Raw genomic sequence first — 20,079 nt, forward strand, 5'->3', positions numbered from 1 at the left:
GTATACTAAAATCAAGTCTACTCTACTGGGTATCATATAGATGGAAGCCTGCTATTGGGTATTAATGGATGTGGTTTTCTTTTATGTATTACTAAACCCCAAAGGGTTTTTTTTTTTTAATTCTTTGTTTATGTAAGATTTTCAACATAGCAGGGGGAACCAAACAGAAGGTTCACTGTAATACAAACGAAACAAGAGAATGCAACATACAACGTCACAGTACAGATATGAGCTTTACTCCTTCCAAGCTCCACTGCATGTAGGTGAGCACCTCTCCATCTGGGCCCCCTCCCAGGCTCCTCTCTCCTGCCTCACTCCATCTCCAACTTCACTCTTCTCTCTCCCTTTCTCCCTTGCTGAGCAGGCTCAGTTACTCTTAAAAGTTGACCCAGCCTTTTACCAAGCCTCCTGTTGGGGATTGGCAAGGATCCTCTAACAGTGTAGATTAGCCAATCCTCAGATCCACCCACTGTTTCTAGACCTCTCTCCAAAGCACTAGAGCAAGGGCAAATTCCAGAGAACTGGTCTGCAGAGCCTCTCAGCTCTGACCACAATTTGACCCCTGCTAGCTATCACACTCAGGCTGCTACTCAGCCCTCCTTGCTAACAATTGGAGTCTAGCTCCCTCTAGCTGACTAGGAGGGTGATATATACTATACTATATATATATATATATACACACATACAGTTGCAAGAAAAAGTATGTGAACCCCTTGGGATTACGTGGAGTTTTGCATGAATTGGGCATAAAATGTGCTCTGAACGTCATCTAAGTCACAACAATAGAAGAAGAACACAGTCTGCTGAACATAATACTACACAAACATTAGATATTGCCATGGTTTAATTGCACATAACATGTAAACATTCACAGTGCAGGGAGGAAAAAGTATGTGAGGCCCTAGCTTAATGACTTCTCCCAGAGCTAATTGGAGCCAGGAGTGAGCCAACCTTGACTCCAATCAGTGTGATGATATTGGATGTGTTGCTGACAGCTGTCCTGCCCTTAAAAAACACACACCTGTTTTGGGTTTACTGGTTTAAAGAAGCACTGTCTGATGTGAACCATGCCTCGCAGAAAAGAGCTCTCAGAAGACCTACGATCAAGAATTGTTGACTTGCATGAAGCTGGAAAGGGTTACAAAAGTATCTCCAAAAGCCTTGATGTTCATGTGTCCATGGTAAGACAGACTGTCTACAAATGGAGAAAGTTTAGCACTGTTGCTACTCTCCCTAGGCGTGGTCGTCCTGTAAAAATGACTGCAAGAGCACAGCGCAGAATGCTGCATGAGGTAAAGAAGAATCCCAGAGTGTCAGCTAAAGACCTACAGAAATCTCTGGCACATGCTAACATTTTTGTTGACACATCTACAATAAGGAAAACATTAAACAAGAATGGAGTACATGGAAGGACACCATGGAGGAAGCCATTGCTGTCCAAAAAGAATATTGCAGCACGTTTGAAGTTTGCAAAAGAGCACCTGGATGTTCCACAGGACTACTGGCAAAATATACTGTGGACAGATGAAACCAAGGTTGAGTTGTTTGGGAAGAACACACAACACTATGTGTGGAGAAAAAAAGGCACAGCACACCAACATCAAAACCTCATCCCCACTGTAAAACATGGCGGAGGGAGCATCATGGTTTGGGGCTGCTTTGCTGCCTCAGGGCCTCAATGATTGTTGTCATTGATTGGAAAATGAATTCCAGAGTTTATCAAGACATTTTGCAGGAAAACGTACGACCATCTGTCCGCCAACTGAAGCTCCGCAGAGGATGGATGATGCAACAGGACAATGACCCAAAGCATACAAGTAATTCAACAAAACAATGGCTGCAACAGCACAGAATACGCCTTCTGGAGTGGCCCAGTCAGAGTCCTAACCTCAACCCGATTGAAATGCTGTGGCATGACCTTAAGAGAGCGATTCACACCAGACATCCCAAGAATATTGCTACACTGAAACAGTTTTGTGAAGAGGAGTGGTCCAAAATTACTCCAGATCATTGTGCAGGTCTGATCTGCAACTACAGGAAACATTTGGTTGAGGTTATTGCTGCCAAAGGTGGGTCAACCAGTTATTAAGTCCAACGGTTCACATACTTTTTCCTCCCTGCACTGTGAATGTTTACATGTTATGTGCAATTAAACCATGGCAACATCTAATGTTTCTGTAGTATTATTGTTCAGCAGACTGTGTTCTTCTATTGTTGTGACTTAGATGACGTTCAGAGCACATTTTATGCCCAATTCATGCAAAACTCCATGTAATCCCAAGGGGTTCACATACTTTTTCTTGCAACTGTATATATATATATATATATATATATATATATATATACGTATACACACACACACACACTATATTGGCGAAAGTATTGGGACGCCTGCCTTTTCACGCACAAGAAATTTAATGGCATCCCAGTTTTAGTCCGTAGGGTTCAATATTGAGTTGGCCCACCCTTTGCAGCTATAACAGCTTCAACTATTCTGGGAAGGCTGGAAATCGCATTTGTGAGGTTAGGCACTGATGTTGAACGAGAAGGCCTGGCTCGTAGTCTGCACTCTAATTCATGTCAAAGCTGTTCTATTGAGTTGAGGTCAGAACTCTGTGGAGACCAGTCATGTTCCTCCACCCCAAACTCACTCATCCATGTCTTTATGAACCTTGCTTTGTGCACAGGTGCGCAGTCATGTTGGAACAGGAAGGGGCCGTCCACAAACTGTTTCCAGAAAGTTGGGAGCATGAAATTGTCCAAAATGTCTTGGTATGCTGACGCCTTAAGAGTTCCCTTCACTGGAACTAAGGGGCCAAGCCCAACCCCTGAAAAACAACCCACACCATAATCCTCCCTCCACCAAACTTTACACTTGGCACAATGCAGTCAGGCAAGTACTGTTCTCCTGGCAACTGCCAAAACCAGACATGTCCATCGGATTTTCAGACAGAGAAGTGTGATTCTTCACTCCAGAGAACATATCTCCACTGTCCTAGAGTCCAGTGGTGGTGTGCTTTACACCACTGCATCTGACGCTTTGCGTTGCACTTGGTGATGGAAATCCATTCAATGAAGCTCTCTAGCTCTCTATGCACGGTTGTGCTAATCTGAAGTTTGTAGGTCTTTAGCTATTGACTTCTGCGCACTGTGCGCTTCAGAATACTCTGACCCCACTCTGTCATTTTACGTGGCCTGCCACTTTGTGGTTGAGTTGCTGTTGTTCCCAGTTGCTTCCACTTTGTTGTAATACCACTAACAGTTGACTGTGGAATATTTAGTAGCAAGGAAATTTCATCATTGGACTTATTACACAGGTGGCAACCTATTACGGTACCATGCTTGAAGTCACTGAGCTCCTGAGAGTGACCCATTGGGGTTTATTTACTAAACCTGGTTGACTCAGAATCTTGTCCACTTCTGCATAAAAACCAATCAGCTTCCAGGTTTTATTGCTGAGGCTTAACTGAACATGCTGAGGTTAGAAGCTGATTGGCTACCATGCACAGGTGCCCAAGATTCTGAGTCAACCAGGTTTAGTAAATAAACCCCATTCTGTCACAAATGTTTGTAGGAGCAGTCTGCATGCCTAGGTGCTTGATTTTATACACCTGTGGCCATGGAGGTGATTTGAACACCTGAATCCAATGATTTGGAGGGGTGTCACAATACTTTTGGCAATATAGTATATATATATATATATATATATATCTATATATATATATATATCTATACACATACATACATATATATATATATATATATATATACACACATACACACACACACATATATATATATACTGTATATATATATATATACACTGCTCAAAGAAATTAAAGGAACTCTTTGAAAACACATCAGATCTAGATGGGAAAAAATATCATGCTGAATATCTATGCTGATATGGACTGGGTAATGTGTTAGGAACGTAAAGATGCCCCATGGCATAATGAAAATGATCAAACTACATAGGACTGAATTCAAAGACACCTCGAAAATCAAAGTAAAAAAAATGATGCAGCAGGTTAGTCCATTATGCTGAAATTTAATTGTAGTAACTCAAAATGGTACTCACTAGTTTGTATGGCCCCCATGTGCTTGTATGCATGCTTGACAACGTCGGGGCATGCTCCTAATGAAACGACGGATGGTGTCCTGGGGTATTTCCTCCCAGATCACTGAGCTCCTGGACAGTCTGAGGTACAACCTGACAGCATCGGATGGACCGAAACATGATATCCCACAGGTGTTCTATTGGATTTAGGTCAAGAGAGCGTAGGGCCATTAAATGGTATCAATTCTGTCATCCTCCAAGAACTGCTTGCATACTCTTGCCACATGAGACTGGGCATTGTCATGCACCAGGAGGAACTCAGGACCCATTGTAACAGCGTAGGGTCTGACAATGGATCCAAGGATTTCATCTCGATACCTAATGGCAATCAGGGTGCCACTGTCTAGCCTGTAGAGGTCTGTGCGTCCCTCCATGGATATGCCTCCCCAGACCATCACTGGCCTACCACCAAAACAGTCATGCTGAATGATGTTACAGGCAGCATAATGTTCTGCACGGCTTCCCCAGACCCTTTCATGTCTGTCACATGTGCTCAGGGTGAACCTGCTCTCATCTGTGAAAAGCACAGGGCACCAGTGGCGGGTTTGCCAATTCTGGTCTTCAATGGCAAATGTCAATTGAACTCTATGGTGCTGGGCAGTGAGCACAGGGCCCATTAGAGGACGTCAAGCCACCCTCATGAAGTCTGTTTCTAATTGTTTGGTCAGAGACATTCACACCAGTGGTATGCTGGAGGTCATTTTGTAGGGCTCTGGCAGTGCTCATCCTGTTCCTCTTTGTACAAAGGAGCAGATACCGGTCCTGTTGATGGGTTAAAGACCTTCTACAGCCCTGTCCAGCTCTCCTAATGTAACTGCCTGTCTCCTGGAGTCTCCTCCATGCTCTTGAGACTGTGCTGGGAGACACAGCAAACCTTCTGGCAATGGCACGTATTGATGTGCCATCCTGGAGGAGTTGGGACTGCCTGTGCAACCTCTGTAGGGTCCAGGTATCGCCTCATGCTACCACTAGTGACACTGACCTAGCCAAATGAAAAACTAGTGAAAAATAGTCAGAAAAGATGAGTAGGGATAAAAATGTCAGTGACCTCCACCTGAAAACCATTCCTGTTGTGGGGCTCGTCTCATTGTTGCCCATCTAGTGCACCTGTTGTTCAGTTTATTAACACCAAAGCAGCTGAAACTGATTAACAACCCCCTCTGCTACTTAACTGACCAGATCAATATCCCAGGAGTTTATTTATTCCCAATCTTGGGGAAAAACTAAACAATAACTAAGTTTTCATCTAAAGATGGGACTCTGCCTGATTACACCCACTGGGTATTTAGAGCAGGAGATGACGAATGAAATAACTTTTTGGATCTCTACAATTAAATTGAAATGTGTCACGGGGTGACCAACTGGTGTGTGGCTCTCTTTTCCAGGCGAGCTATTTTGGAGTCAGCTTACACTTCAAGTAGTCCTTCATGTGTTCCAGTTTTCCTCATTTTATTGATAGTTATCATATGAATAATTGTAGGATTATTTTAGAGAAGCTCTTACATGTAAGCAAAAGGAGACAGATGGCAAAATTAATGAAACAAACTTCATTTTAAATTAAGCAGAGGCTAGACCATTGAACCATAAACAATTGCATTTAGGTAATAAAGCAACAGCCAATGACTTCTTCCACTATTGTACAGCTTTTTGATTATGTTCCTGAGCTGTAACCAACTTTGTAGATCTCTTAGTATAGTTTTATTTTACAAAGGGCTCCATGACGACTAGATGATTTATCTTTTCTATAGCATTAACCCTGAATCAGTGGTTAATATGGCAACTAAATCAACTTTATTAAAAATTAGGATAACTTACCATTAAATTGCATAAGAAAAAATGGTACTTCTTTTTTGGTGTCTTTCTTGTTCCCATGTTCAAGAAGGATTGGCTTCAAAGAACTTGTCTTGCTGCATAACTTGGTAACACCGTAATACACAGAAACCATCAGGCTTACAGCAGTAGGATCAAAATGTTTCAACCAAGTCTGTTGAATGTACCATGCATGAAGATAAAATGGTTATCATTTTAGGTAACTGTGAATTACAAAATCATTTATATGTGTTTGCTACTATTACAATTTTAAGTGACTTACACTTGAATATTTGTCCATGTTCTCCTTTGGTGATACCTTTAGCACAATATCTTTTATACCAAAAGACAAGATATTTCTGAAATCTCCTGCACCCATTTTATCTGAATAACAGAGAAAAAAAAAAATTGAAAATCTAATAGCTGGGGATATTTATTTATGTTAAATTACCACCATCTCAAAGATAAAGTACATATAGTTGCAGCAATTCTAAAGGCTTAAATAAAAAAAAAAAACCATAACAAACGTCATACCTGCTGTGTGCAGTGGTTTTGCACAGAGCAGCGCAGATCCCCCTCCCTCCTGTTGGGTACCCACACCAGCCAATTGCTCCTGCTGCTGTTTCAGCCAATGAGGAGAGGGAGTCCAGTGCACATCGCTGGATCGAGAGGTTTAGGTGAGTATTGGGGGGGATGCTGCACACAGAAGGTTTTTTACCTTCATGCGTAGAATGCATGAAAATGAAAAACTTTCAGCCTTTACAATCACTTTAAATTTTACTAGCTTTGATACGCTATAATGCCTCAAGATGCTGGAAATCGTACAAATAGAAAAATCATCATGAAAATCCAATAACTGAACAAATAATTTTATAATATTGAGCACCAAGCATAAGTTAGCAATGTCTATATCAACACATCCCAAGGAATGTTTGTGTTTTTATAATTTACTGTGGTAAAAAATAAAGGAACATTTTGTTTCAGTATTTGTGTACAGACATTACATACCTTGGAGCCTTGGAGACAGTTCATGGACTTGCCTGCGCATTAAAAATACTAATTAGTTCGTTTTAATAATGTATTTTTTCCATATTCAATTCACAGTGCAATAAGTAATATTCCGGGTGGAATTACAAATGTAATTACATCTAGTAACTAATATTTAAAGAACCATAAATGTAATGTATAACAAGAACAGACACACACAGATCCACACATATACAAAGTACATAAGTGTAGAGCAAAACAGAATGCACTGGATCATGTACATAAAACACCCTTTTATTGAAAAAATAAAGATAAATTGCACTTACAAAGTAACAAATAGCAAGTAACCAGGTAAATCAACCCCAATCAGGTGTCAGATCACTATATAATGCAACTACTATCACTTCTGGAAAGCTGGCAATAATAGAGATAGCATGCGGTGCTATCTCATGCCTTCAGCGTCATTATATTTGTGTTATTCTGTTTTGACCATTTATCATTGATTGGTCTCATCTAGTGGTCAATTATCTCTACTCTACTATAATGCCCAAAGCAGTATTTTGACCCTGTACTGCTTTTATCTTATCTGATCTAATCCTTACCGAAAGGTGGGAAACATGAGGATCTTGGGATGCAAAACCATTTTCTATAGGACTGTATTGTGAAGAAAACATATGTCTTCCCCATATATTGCAGCTTACCAGTCCCTGGAGACTGCTGCATTCAATTTTTATTTTCATGCTAAGAACATAATTAGTAAGTTTAGAAAACGCATGATGATCTTGCCAGAAATGCAATGTGCTTGTCACTTTCTGTAAGCTGAAATGGAAGTATAAAACACTTATCTTTCTTCTAAAACCTACTAATCTCCCCATCTCCTATATAATAGGGATGAAAAAAGGTAGACACGGTTGTAGTCTAACTAAAACAAAAATGTAAAACGAAAATGCGTAAAAAAAACAAAACAAAAAATGAGCATAACCTCTCCAATAAACAGTTAAATAATCTTAAATGTTGCACTAATGTATGTGTTCAAAACCCTCATGAGCCTTCTGTATTACTGAACTAAAATCATCTGATGTCAGCAGGTTAACTGTATAGGATGGGACCTAATATATAGGCGAGCGCTGGCAATGTCTAAGAAGCAGCTAGCACACAAGGTGAAGGTAACAGTCCCCTACACAAATATATGTGAAAAAGTGCTGCGCTAAAATGTAAGTAAAAAAATGAGGAATAATAAAGTGCAGCACATAAAAGTGCAAAAACAACAGTAAATATAAATTCTAAAGATCGAACAATTAAGTAAAGTGCATCATACATAGTATAAACTGAGCGGAACAGTATACTGTAACAAATAAAAAGCGCAAAATTGCCAACAAATCAGCTCTGAAAGTAGAACAGAACAGTAAAGTGCATCATAGACAAAATATTATTGCAATAATGTCCGTGGTACTCCGTGCAATCAAGTGCACTAAAATAGCAATAATAAAATGGATATACTGAAATTAGGATATAGTATATATACTAGAAAGTGCTATATCAATGTCCGTGGTTGAACGTGCTAATTAAATAGCTAAATATCCATAAAAAACAAAATAACAAGCAAATGTCCACAAAAACATAAGGTGCAATATAATTAAGGTGCAGAGTGAAAATGTGTTGATGATCACACAAGAGAATCCACCACCTCTCTCAGATGTACACTCACCAGATGAAAACTGGTAACAGGCAATCAAGCATAACACATCTGGGAATGGAAGGCAGCCAAGGGATTAAAACCGAACCAATCCTTCCTGGGTACTTGGATAGGAAGTCGTCCTTGTCCTAAGGGGAATAGCTCACCACAGGAGCCAATAAAGTTGCATATAGTGTAGTATTTTATTTCAAATGTTATCCATATGGAAACAAGAAATTCACAATAATAAAAATGTATCAAGATGGCCACCACTCTGTCCTTCAGCAGCGACGGCGTGACAACAGCATATGGCGGCTCCTTCTAACGCGTGTCGTGCTCATGCACGTCCTTAGGGGTACAACCATTGCCGATCTGAATAGGTGTGTGTGCTGATTCCCCCAGCTGGGTTTGATGAACACTCTGCAGACTCTGAGGGCTTTTTGAGCAGAACTGGACAGCCTTCTTCCATGTCCCTCCTGGTGATTATGGTGAAACGTGTCGGGTGGAGCCTTTCCTGTGACATCATCGCGTACTATTTTACCGGAAGTTCGGATACTTGATGCCATTTGGTGACTATACTGACAAGTTTTATGATATTTATGCTTGTAAGTGTGGCTCTTGCCAATTATTTTATTTTATACTATCTGCACTATAAGAAGTGTATTTTCTGTTCCAATGTAACTTTATATCCACAATCTATATTCGCCATCCGAGGAGCGGTTTGAGATATTAGTATCTGAATTAATGTGGATGATTCCTGTTTTAGTGTATTTACCAAAGTGCTTACTGACCACTCAGTGTATCTGGAAAGCTGGTATCTTGCTTCCACGGTGGTGTTAGGTGTCACTGGTAACTGGTGATAATAAGACGATAACAATTTTGGATTGTTCACCTTCTAAAGGGGACTGCTTTATAATTTTCATCCTTGAACATTTTTCAAATTTTTTTCTTCACTGGACTTTTTGGTTTTAGAATTTTTGCACTTTAATGTCAATATTTATTGTTTTTTCTGGATAATTTAATATTTTTATTTGTTTGCAACATAGCATTGTTCAGTTGACATCAGATGGTTGTAGTCCAGTAATACAGAAGGCTCATGAGGGTGACCCTAACAGGCTGAGTACCACCATCCCTATTACAAAATACAACAAAAATGCAAATATGAGACTTTTTGGGGTAACAATACAATACAATACATTATTATGTTATAAAATTCATATACTTATTGTAGATTGATCTATGTTTTGATTTAGAATCTGTAAGGTATGGCCAGATCTAGGGGGTACTGGGATGGGCTGTAACTGTGCCCCCCTAAATTTCAGTTGCCCACCCCAAAGCCCCTCTAATTTTTTCTCCCCTGCACCTTGGATGCTTTCCCCAGTGACTGAACCCATCCCTGCACTGCATAAAGTCTGGCCACAGACAGCCGAGTTCCCCCTCTACACACCATGCATAACTGAGATCGCATTCCCCTAAACACAACCAGGAAAGCTGATATCAGATGTGGGCAGGGAAGGTGATTGAGTTGGTGTGGGGCAGGGGGGGAGGCAATTACATAACTGATCCCCCTATGTGGCTCACTCTGTAGTAGGTGAAATCCTGCTTCTCCTCCTCTCCCTCCCGCTGGCTTTCAACTGTTGCAGAGAGAGCCACACAGAAGATCGGTTCTGTAATCCTGAAGAAGCCACGTGATCGTGGCGCAACGCGTCGACGTAGGGGTGACGTACTTCCGGTTCCGGACGCCATCTTTGGACTCCTGTATACACCCATAGCATATGGGAAACTGCTTCTCGGTTTTTGAGGACATGTGAGTGTAATGTTTCACTGTATCGTTTTAGTCCATTAAACAGTGTTGCACTATGGAGGTCTGCTTTTGTTTTTTCATATGAATCGCTTTATGCCTGAGTCCATTGTGTGAGGGGTATTGGAGTATTACTTACTGCCTGGAGGAGGATCTTGGTCGGTGGTGGCAGTGGAGGAGAATATTTTCTGGCAGAGTTCGTTGTGTGAGGGGAGTAATTGGAGTGGTACTTACTGCCTGGAGGAGGATCATGGTCGGTGGAGGCAGTGGAGGAGATTAACATCTGGCAGAGATATATATATAAAAAGCTCTGTGACCCGCAAGGGTCGAATGTGGAAGGTGAGGGGGCATTTCTGCTATTGAGGGGAGTCACGTCAAGATTTTCAGGAAGAGCACTATTTCAGCATGGAGTGGCATTATTTGAACACTTTAATTTTTGCACAGTGTGGCATCACTATTCTAATTAATATTTTATTTTAAATTGATATAATCAATTGCATTTCAGTATCACTTTTTTGCACAGTTTAAGAGATATTAGTTATCACTATATCACCAGGGATATATATTACATATATATGAGGATATTGCACTAGTTTTCTATTAATTATTTATTAGTATTATTTGTATATCTGCATAGCTTAAGAAGTATCATTTGTGTATTATTATATCACTAGGGATTTAATATTTATATATGGGGATATTGCACTAGTTTTTGAGTATTTAAGTTGAGAGCTTCACCACTTATATTATTTTGGTTCTGTAATTGCCCCCCTGCCACCCCAATCACCCTCCTTGTGCACCATGCTCTACCCCCTGCAACAACAACCATCACAGTGCTGCTGGCTTCCCTCTTTTCCTCTCCTGATAGTTGCTGCATGGGATGTTTCAGGATGGAGAGTGGGGGGAAGGGGCTCAGTTACTATGCTTCAGTTTGTGAATGAACAGGAATCCCTGTACAGAGTGCTTTCTGAGTACTATGCTTCAGTTTGTGAATGAGCAAGAACCCCTGTACAGAGCGCTTTCTGTTCATTCACTGTTCAAAGCAGCTAAAAAAGGCTGCAAAGGAAGGGAATGATGAATTTAAGTCACTTTCTCAGTCTCATAAGTGAGACATCAGCAGGGCTCTATTTAGACCCCTGATATTTCACCAAAGCCCCTCTCCCTCAAACAGAGTTGTGTATTTTTTAATTTTTTTTAAATATAAAAAATAATTTAAAAAATTTTAAGAAAAATGTTTTTTAACCACTTTATTCCCCTCCAGAAGATTTACTCCCCTTCCTGACCAGGCCATTTTTTGTGATACGGCACTGCGTTACTTTAAATGACAATTGCGCGGTCATGCAACGCTGCACCCAAATTAAATTTATGTCCTTTTTCCCAAAAATATAGCTTTATTTTGGTGTTATTTGATCACCTGTGTATTTTTAATTTTTTGCGCTATAAACAAAAAAAGACCGACAATTTTGAGAAAAAAATATTTTTTTGCTATTAAACATGTCCAGTAAATTTTTTTTAAAATCTAATTTCATCATAAATTTAGGCCAAAATGTATTCTGCTATATGACTTTGCTAAAGAAAATCCCAATAAGTGTAAATTAATTGGTATACGTGAAAGTTATAGCGTATACAAATGGCGGTATATATACTGGAAAGTTTTATTTTAGTAATGGCGGCAATCAGCAACTTATAGCGGGACTGCGACAGGCATTTTGATACTGGGGGGAGCTGACTTGGTGTCACTGACATCCCCAGTGACACCAATACAGTGATCAGTGCTAGTAAAAAGCACTGACACTGTACTAATGGCACTGGGCAGGAAGGGGTTAACAAGTGGGGTGATCAAAGGGTTAACTGTGTGCTGTTTCACTGTGTGCTGTGTGAGTGCTTTACACTGTAAGCACACTCTTTTATATGGCTCTGCTGTGCAGAACCATACAAAGCAGTGTGCAGGAGCTGACAAGGGAGAGATCTGTGTTGTTTATACATAGGTCTCCCCCCATCGGAGATACTCAGTGATCACCGGGTGCCGGCGAGACATCACCTGCCAAAACCCAGTAATTGACAGCCAAGGCCGTGAATGCTGGCGCGGGTGGTATATATACGTGATTTTTGCGCACCTGCGTCGCCCTGTAGCAGCATTTCTGCTGTAGGGAGGTGCGGAAGCGGTTACATTAAGGGCTTATTTACACACTCTGGCACATTCACACAGTGTGAATAAGCAGTTTGTGCAGCTGGAGCTGACTGTTACTCTGTGAGGATGCATCACCTGTACGAAAACAGCCACAGGTCATAATTTGACAGATGTGCAGGTGTGAGTGAGGGCCTCAAATGCACACTGTTTTTGTTCAGGCCGTACACCTGCATCCAAACACCTGTCAAATTAGGACCTGCGGCTGTGTTTGTACAGCTGCTGCATCCCCATAGCATAACATAGACGGACTACACACAGCTCCAGCCACATTAAAAAAAAGCACTGGTTCACACTGTATAGGCCACAGCATCCATGTGAATGAGTCCAAGGACCTTATTCACACACGAAGCTTAATTATTAACTCAATACAGTTTTAACTTTAGCAGGAACTTTGTAAGTAATGTTGTGTTTGTGCTCACTAATAATAACTTTAGTGTAGTTTATCATATTTTGGGGGGAGGGGGCTCTTAGGTAGCTGACCCCTGTCCTCCGCCGTTCTGAGCCCTATCCTTGGTTCTGCTGACCCCTGTCCTGTACCCTGCTGACCCCTATCCTCCACCCTGCTGAACCCTGTCCTCCACCCTGATAACTCCTATACACTGTCCTGCTGACTCCTGTCGTCTGCCCTGCTGACCCCCTTTACACTGCCCTGCTGACCTCCCATCCACTGCTAGATCCAGCCCTGTTGTAAGGCTGGTATATACATGTATACCGTGTATGTAGGTGAACGCCTTCCTCAAGTAGAAATGCAGACCCCTGTACTCCGACCCCTGTCCTGGATGGTATTCTAGCCTAGGCCAAAATTAGGTGTCCCTAATACTGCAACCTCCTGGGATACTTACATCATATCTCTCAGGAAGCTGCAGGATTAGCTGCAGGAGTGGCTGAAGTGCAAGCAGAAAGGTTGGCCCAGGGTTGGCCCAGCCTGGTGCATCATCGTTAGCTGGCTGTCTGAACCCGGAAGAGGCAGCCAGCTGAAGAGGGCCAATATGGTTGTGCAGTCTATATCAGCCAAACAGCAGCTCTCAACTGGACAATGCTGGATGTGTTATGTGGATAAGTATATGTTGCGAAGAAAACACACCAAGACAGGTAAGAGTTGGAAGCAAAAAAAACATGGAGGGGGCAGTTAAATACCATTTTAAGAAGAATTAAGGAATTTATCTGAAAGGGGTCCTCCACTCAGCTATCTATGGCTTTTTGGTAATTTGTCTCCTGAAACAGAGCAATTCATCAGCTAACAAAAATTTCTGTAGAATGGATGCTTTTTTCCGTTTTTTTACTTTGCTTTCTCAAGAGCCCGGGGGTCTATTCTGCAAATGTTAAGAAACCACTTGCCACAGATCTGTATTTTTGGGAACATGCTAACTCAGTGAAAATGACATTTTTATCTGGTAATAATAATGTTTGAACCTAGATAACGTAGGATTTTTAACATATGTGTAAAATCCTTCTCTTAGAGCACATTACAGTACAAAGGCTCTTAGGCTTAGGCCATATGTTATATAGTTAACTTCAAGTGATTGAACATTGGCACACAAAGTTGTAAGGACAATGTTGAGCACAGTCCCAAAATGACTCCTCTCCTTTTCCAGCAAGCCTCAGTTTTATATCAAGCAATAAGGACTTAATCATTAAAATAGAGGGGAGGACCCCTGTCCTAAAATGTACCCAAAGAAAAGGATTTTACAGGTAAGTAAAAAAATGGGAATTTTTACTTATCTGTAAAGTCCATATCTTGGAGTACAGCACAGAACAGAAACAGAACTTGTATTTGTAGACAATGCCAATCCCTTCAGGTGACTAAGCACTGGCAAAAGCTTTGCTAGAAACACCCTCATATAACCCACCTTCTCTGTTGGACTCCAGGTTTGTAGCAAGCCATAAGGGAGAAACAGAGGACAGAGGGGAGGGACCAATGTCCTGTCATGTACTCCAAGATACTAAATTTACAGATAAGTCAAAATTCTCACTATCTTAACTGTATGGTACAAGACACAGGAATTATATTCTTAAACCATGGGTCGTTCCCAAGCATGCTGAAGGGTGGGCAACAACAAAGCAAACAGTAGCAAACAGACCCCCCAAAAACAAGGCTCAACAGACCCAAAATACTCAGATGACATTTTGAAACACCTTGCAACTGAAGCTTACTTAAGCAGAGGCCTGTAGACCATCTAGTAAAACTTTGTGTATGTAAAAGACCAGATGCAGCCTTGCAAATCTGCAAAACAGTTGCTTGATGCTGAAAGACCCAAGTGACACTGACATCTGGTGGAATGTGCCCTGATAGAAGAAAGGAACCTATTCCCCGAGGGCATAAGACTGTTATAGGGCTAAAAAAACTCAGAGAGCGGCCAGTAGAACCATACATCTGAAAATGTCATAAAAAGAGGCCTGAACATCCACCTGGCAAAACTTAAATCTGTGAACAGAAGATCAGGTGGAAGTCTTGCAAATCTGGGAGACAGATGACTGATCCTGAAAAGCCCATGAAGCACTGACAGATCTGCTTGGGTGTGTCTTAACAGGAAAAAGAATTATCATTCAGACTATAGGTTAATAGGCAATAGTAGAGCAAAACACCAGATGTTCCCCTACCAGATAGGACCCTCTGGAATGACAAAGAGTGAATACAATTGTATAAAACAAGATGTAGCTGGAAGGCAGACTCACACATGATCCCCACCCAGACAGTGGAGAGAAATCTCCATGGACTGTTTCAGAACAGGACATAAAGAGGGAATGTCCTGGTTTAAGAAACACACTGGGAAGAAAGAAGGTGTTGGGCCGCAAGACAACACTATCCCTGTGTAACACTAAGAGGGGCTTGCAAAAGTGATAGCAATGAGGAAGCCAACCTTGTGAGTAAGGAAAGACATGAGGATATCTGGGCTCAAGTGGCTGTTTCTGAAGAATCGCCAAGAACAGGGTGACATCCCACAGTGTCACTGAGGTGAGAACAGGGGAAACAATGTGAGTGACATCCTACACAAAGGTTTTTATGAAAGAGCCAGAGGCAAGCAGTCTCTGGAAAAGAATGGCTAGGGCTGAGATTTGACCCTTAGGGGTACTTAAAGTGGAACTTTACTTAGTAAATAAATATTTGTGAACAGGTAGGATTTTTAATGTAAAAAAGCATATATGTGAATTTCATCTATTCCTGATACTCAGGTTTTATAATGCTATGTTTTGAACAGTTTATGGATTTAAAAAGGGAAACTAAAGCACTGTATTTCTAACATCTACAGAGTGCTCTCATGGATCCAGGGTATCCAAGTTTTTAAGCAAATAGAAACTGAAAAAAAGAGCTGAATCAAACCATATCAGAGGATCAGAAGCATAAAAAACAGGTCTTTTATATTCCTCTTTAGTGGATACAAAGGTAAAAGAAATGAGTGTTAAGCTCTTTGCAAGGTGGTACTATGTAATGTTAAAGCTCCATCAGATGAACTCATCCCTATCATCAAGATACTGAAGAGGATGTAGTGTAGAAGGAACTCATGCTCATACAAGTATACAGGTTCACTGGAAAGAAGTTATATTTCTGGATCAGTTGACCAGTAAATCCGAGATAAGGCAAGACTAGGCTAGAGCCTCTGGAGATAAATACAAGAAATCCATAACACCATACCTGTTAAATGCAGTGAAAGTGTTGATTCCTAAATATTGGAAAACAAAAAAGTTGCCAACTATAGTAGAGTGGATAGATGCATTAGTTCAGTGAGTCTACAGCAGACAGAAACTATTTTTAATGGCTTGGTAGCCCACTTTTATTTAAAAGAAAGCAAAAGTTTGCAAACAGAAATCCATACACTGGAAAATGCGGAGCCACCTGGCTCATAAGCTCATTCAGCTTCAACTGCAGTACCTCTCCTGGATACTTGGCTCTCTAGGCTTTAGACACAATGCCCTGCTTTAAGACCCACCTCTGACTTATGGATGGGGGTTCTCCTGACTCCCCAATAGGAACAAACCGGACTCCTGACTTGAGACCACTGTCTCCTGGCTTCTGGCTGGGTCCTCTGACCCCTCAATGAGACCTTCCATCTCCCCACTGGGAGCAGTCTCCAACCTGGAAGCTCTGAGCTATTCTCAGACCTGAGTATATAACAACACCTCACACCTGTGTAGTCCAGATTGCAGGTGTCTAGCAAAACCCAGACACAGGATTGAATGTTCCAATCCAGAGCTGCAGAATCCAGAGAAAGCCAAATCCTCAGCCTTCTCTGCCCAGGAACATTAGTCTGGAATGTCGCATTCACCCTAAATGAAAATCCTGTGTCACATTTTCCTATCTTCGCACAGTGACAGGGTCTCTTCCTGTCACAATATGTATAGGAAACGTAATGGAATTTGGTTTGACTGGATAGAATATAAACAGACATGCAGTATATATGAGTAAAGAAAGTGGGTTGGAAAATATGGGTAAGGAAAAGGCAGCCAATTGAGAAAATAGGATTGGGAATAGTAGCTAGTATTACCACTCCCACCCGGCTTGGTCTCGAGCTTTGAGAACTGAATACCATCTTCCCCTCCTGTTAAGGTGGATAGAATTTCCTTAGCATTGCTCCCTTTTGGGTGAAGTAAGAGATGAAAGTAGAATAGGGAAAAGGGAGGGAACAAATAAAGTGAGGAAGAATACCCACTGACTCACCTTAAATATCCTCTTTTTAAAAGACACATGGATATCATATCACAAGAGGAACACAGAATCACTGAATATTTTATATGCCTTAACATGCCTAAAGAAGAGAAAAGAGGGAAGAAATTTCCTCTCCCATACCCTTTTTATAAAAGACTGAACACAGAACACAAAACCCATAGTTAAAGAGAAAGGGGTGGGGGGAGAAGAGGAGGGGGTGGATAGGAGATAGAAGTGATGGGGTAAAAGGCTTTTTAACCACAATACCACAAATGTACTATACAACTAGCTGACTGGTCAGTAACATTGCCAGCACAGGCCACCTGTATTTGACTGTTTACATTCCTATGTGAACGTCCTGCATTTAATTTCATTTTAATCACGTGTGTACACTCTTTTTTACATTTTAACCATTTCTCTAAATAAACCATTAATTTACTACACTATGAGACCCCCCTTTTTTGGTTCATTCATGAGCACGTAAACCCCCAGGACCCAGGGAACATCTGACCCGGCAGGATGGATTAAGTTTCTTATGACCAGACCCATCACCCTGGAGAGGAACCTCTGATTGACATCTCCTTAATACACCCATATCATCAGAGGTGGAGAATTCTAGACCAGACCAGGTTCCATTGAAGGGAGTCCCCCAGGCTGACTTATATTATACAATGCGCATTACCATTGTGCTTCTGGTGAGTTTGCAATCCAACTAATCTCTCGCACACCACCGGATGATTATTATTATTCTTCACTATATGGGTGATTTCGTATTTCCATAATTTATGTAAAGCAACTGCTGGAATCCCAATACCCGAGCAGTGCTCCCACACCATTCACTTGGACTCACCATAACAATTATTCTATCTGGACTCACATTTTTTCATATGAGGATCATTTATATATTAAATTTTTTTTGGTCATTTATATGGTTTCTTATCATGCGCTGCACTATTGTGTGATTTGTTTGATTTTATTGAGAGGACTTGTAGTTCCTTTTTTTGGTGCATTTACTGCTTTTCATGTTAGCGCTCGCTGATTCCCATTGTTTTATCTTGTACTATATATTGGATTGATTTTAAAATAGCACAGAACGGTGGGAAAATAAAAAAGCTGGTAGCTGAAGTAAAGCAAAGGTCCAATAAGTAGCAATGAATGGTTAAAATAAAGGTTATTTGGATATGTACCCCTGTTAGTCTGTTCTCTCCCTTTTGTGTCATGTCTGTGTGTGAATGTACTTGGTGAGAGATGTGTTATAAACTTATAATGTTTTACTGCGGACTAAAATTTTCTAACAATCTATATAAAAATTATAATGCTATGACCTATTTTATGCCAGTTTGTTTTTCTTTTATTGTCTCATACTATACCCAGTGTGTGTGGAACTTCCAAATGGTTTGTGCATCTTTTTGAAAAATATATTAAGAAGCTGAAACATAGTAGTGTATAGATATTATTTCTGTGTATATGTATTGTACTGTATATCCACACTTATATACAATATATGGATGGAAGTCAAAGACTAGTTGTGCCATGAGTGCCTGGAACAAGAAGATTGTTGCCTTCCTGGAACTTCTGATCAGGTTGAGGATTCCTTTGGACTGGAATCATGATGTATTTGTGTAGTTTATCATCTTTAGACCAAGCTAAGTACAATTATTTTATTGTACTTTTTGTGAGTTGTTGATTTATGACACCACACCCAGCTATCTGAAAGTTTAAATAGAGTAACCTGCTAGCAAACAAATAACTACTGTAATAAATATTACCTGCTTTTACCCCCTCCCCCCCCCCCCAACCAATCTTGCTGTTTTGAATGCTTTCAAGTGCAGAGGAGGGATTACTCCATAAAAATACTTGTCTCGTGTCTGTTGCTGTCACAGGTGATGTTTATACATTCCTTGTGACACCAATAAATTTCAAGTGACAGTGTAAAAATAAAAAAAATAATAATTAAAATAATTAAATAATATGTGGTTGCTGTGCATTTAAAAAAGTAGTGCATGCACTACTTTTAGCGCGGTGCGGTGTGATTTCAGCACAGTGTGTTCATGTGCAATTCAGATCTGGGCATAGTGTGAACCGGCCCTTAGGCCATTATCTTTTGAATAGTTTTAAAATTCCCTTTGAGAACTAAGACATTGAGGTCATCCATAGTGTGGTCCGGTTATGAGAAATGATGTCCTACAGGTGTGCAGAAACTATCTTCCTTATGTTCCTTGATGGTGTGCCTGCTCAGAACAGAGAGAGGACACCCAAGGACACTGAGGCTTGCTGGGAGTGGGAAGGATTATGCGAGGGCTTTCTTTACAGCTTTGTTTGGTGGTGTGTAACCACCTGAAAGTAGCTGCATACCCCATGGTCTAAGAGAGTGGTCTCCAAACTGCAGCCCAGGGGCCCTTTACTTGTTTTTACCTGGCCCTTGCGTAATTATTCCCCACACTGTCAATAACAAAGAGGCACTATTCCTCCCACTGATACCAGTGATGTGGCACAATTCCACTGACACCAGTGATGGGGCAATAATCCTCTCACTGACACCAATGATGGGGCCGTATTCCTTCCACCAGCACCAGAGATGGGGCACAATTCCTCCCACTGACACCGGTGATGCGGCAATATTCCGCTCACTGATACAAATGATGGAGCACTATTCCACTGACACCAATGATGAGACACTATTCCTCCCATTGATACCAATGACAGGGCACTATTCCTCTCACTGACACCAGTGATGCGGCAATATTCCGCTCACTGATACAAATGATGGAGCACTATTCCACTGACACCAATGATGAGACACTATTCCTCCCATTGATACCAATGACGGGGCACTATTCCTCTCACTGACATC

The 20,079-nt window shown here is 41.0% G+C and overlaps 1 protein-coding gene across 1 annotated transcript in view; it reads right to left on the minus strand.

Annotated features, from left to right (window-relative positions):
- LOC149462635 (uncharacterized) overlaps positions 1-20,079 on the minus strand; it is a 460,266-nt gene that overhangs the window by 252,790 nt on the left and 187,397 nt on the right. The window contains exons 13-15 of the mRNA XM_089676647.1: positions 6,935-6,966; positions 6,210-6,310; positions 5,933-6,101 (exon numbers count right to left, since the gene is read on the minus strand). Of these exons, the coding sequence (XP_089532773.1) occupies positions 5,933-6,101; positions 6,210-6,310; positions 6,935-6,966 (302 nt within the window). The remainder of the gene's footprint in view (positions 1-5,932; positions 6,102-6,209; positions 6,311-6,934; positions 6,967-20,079) is intronic.

This window comes from Staurois parvus, unplaced genomic scaffold, assembly GCF_062004578.1.
Source record: "Staurois parvus isolate SC_StPar_1 unplaced genomic scaffold, SC_StPar_1.0 ptg000172l, whole genome shotgun sequence".
In the NCBI taxonomy this organism is placed as follows: Eukaryota; Metazoa; Chordata; class Amphibia; order Anura; family Ranidae; genus Staurois; species Staurois parvus.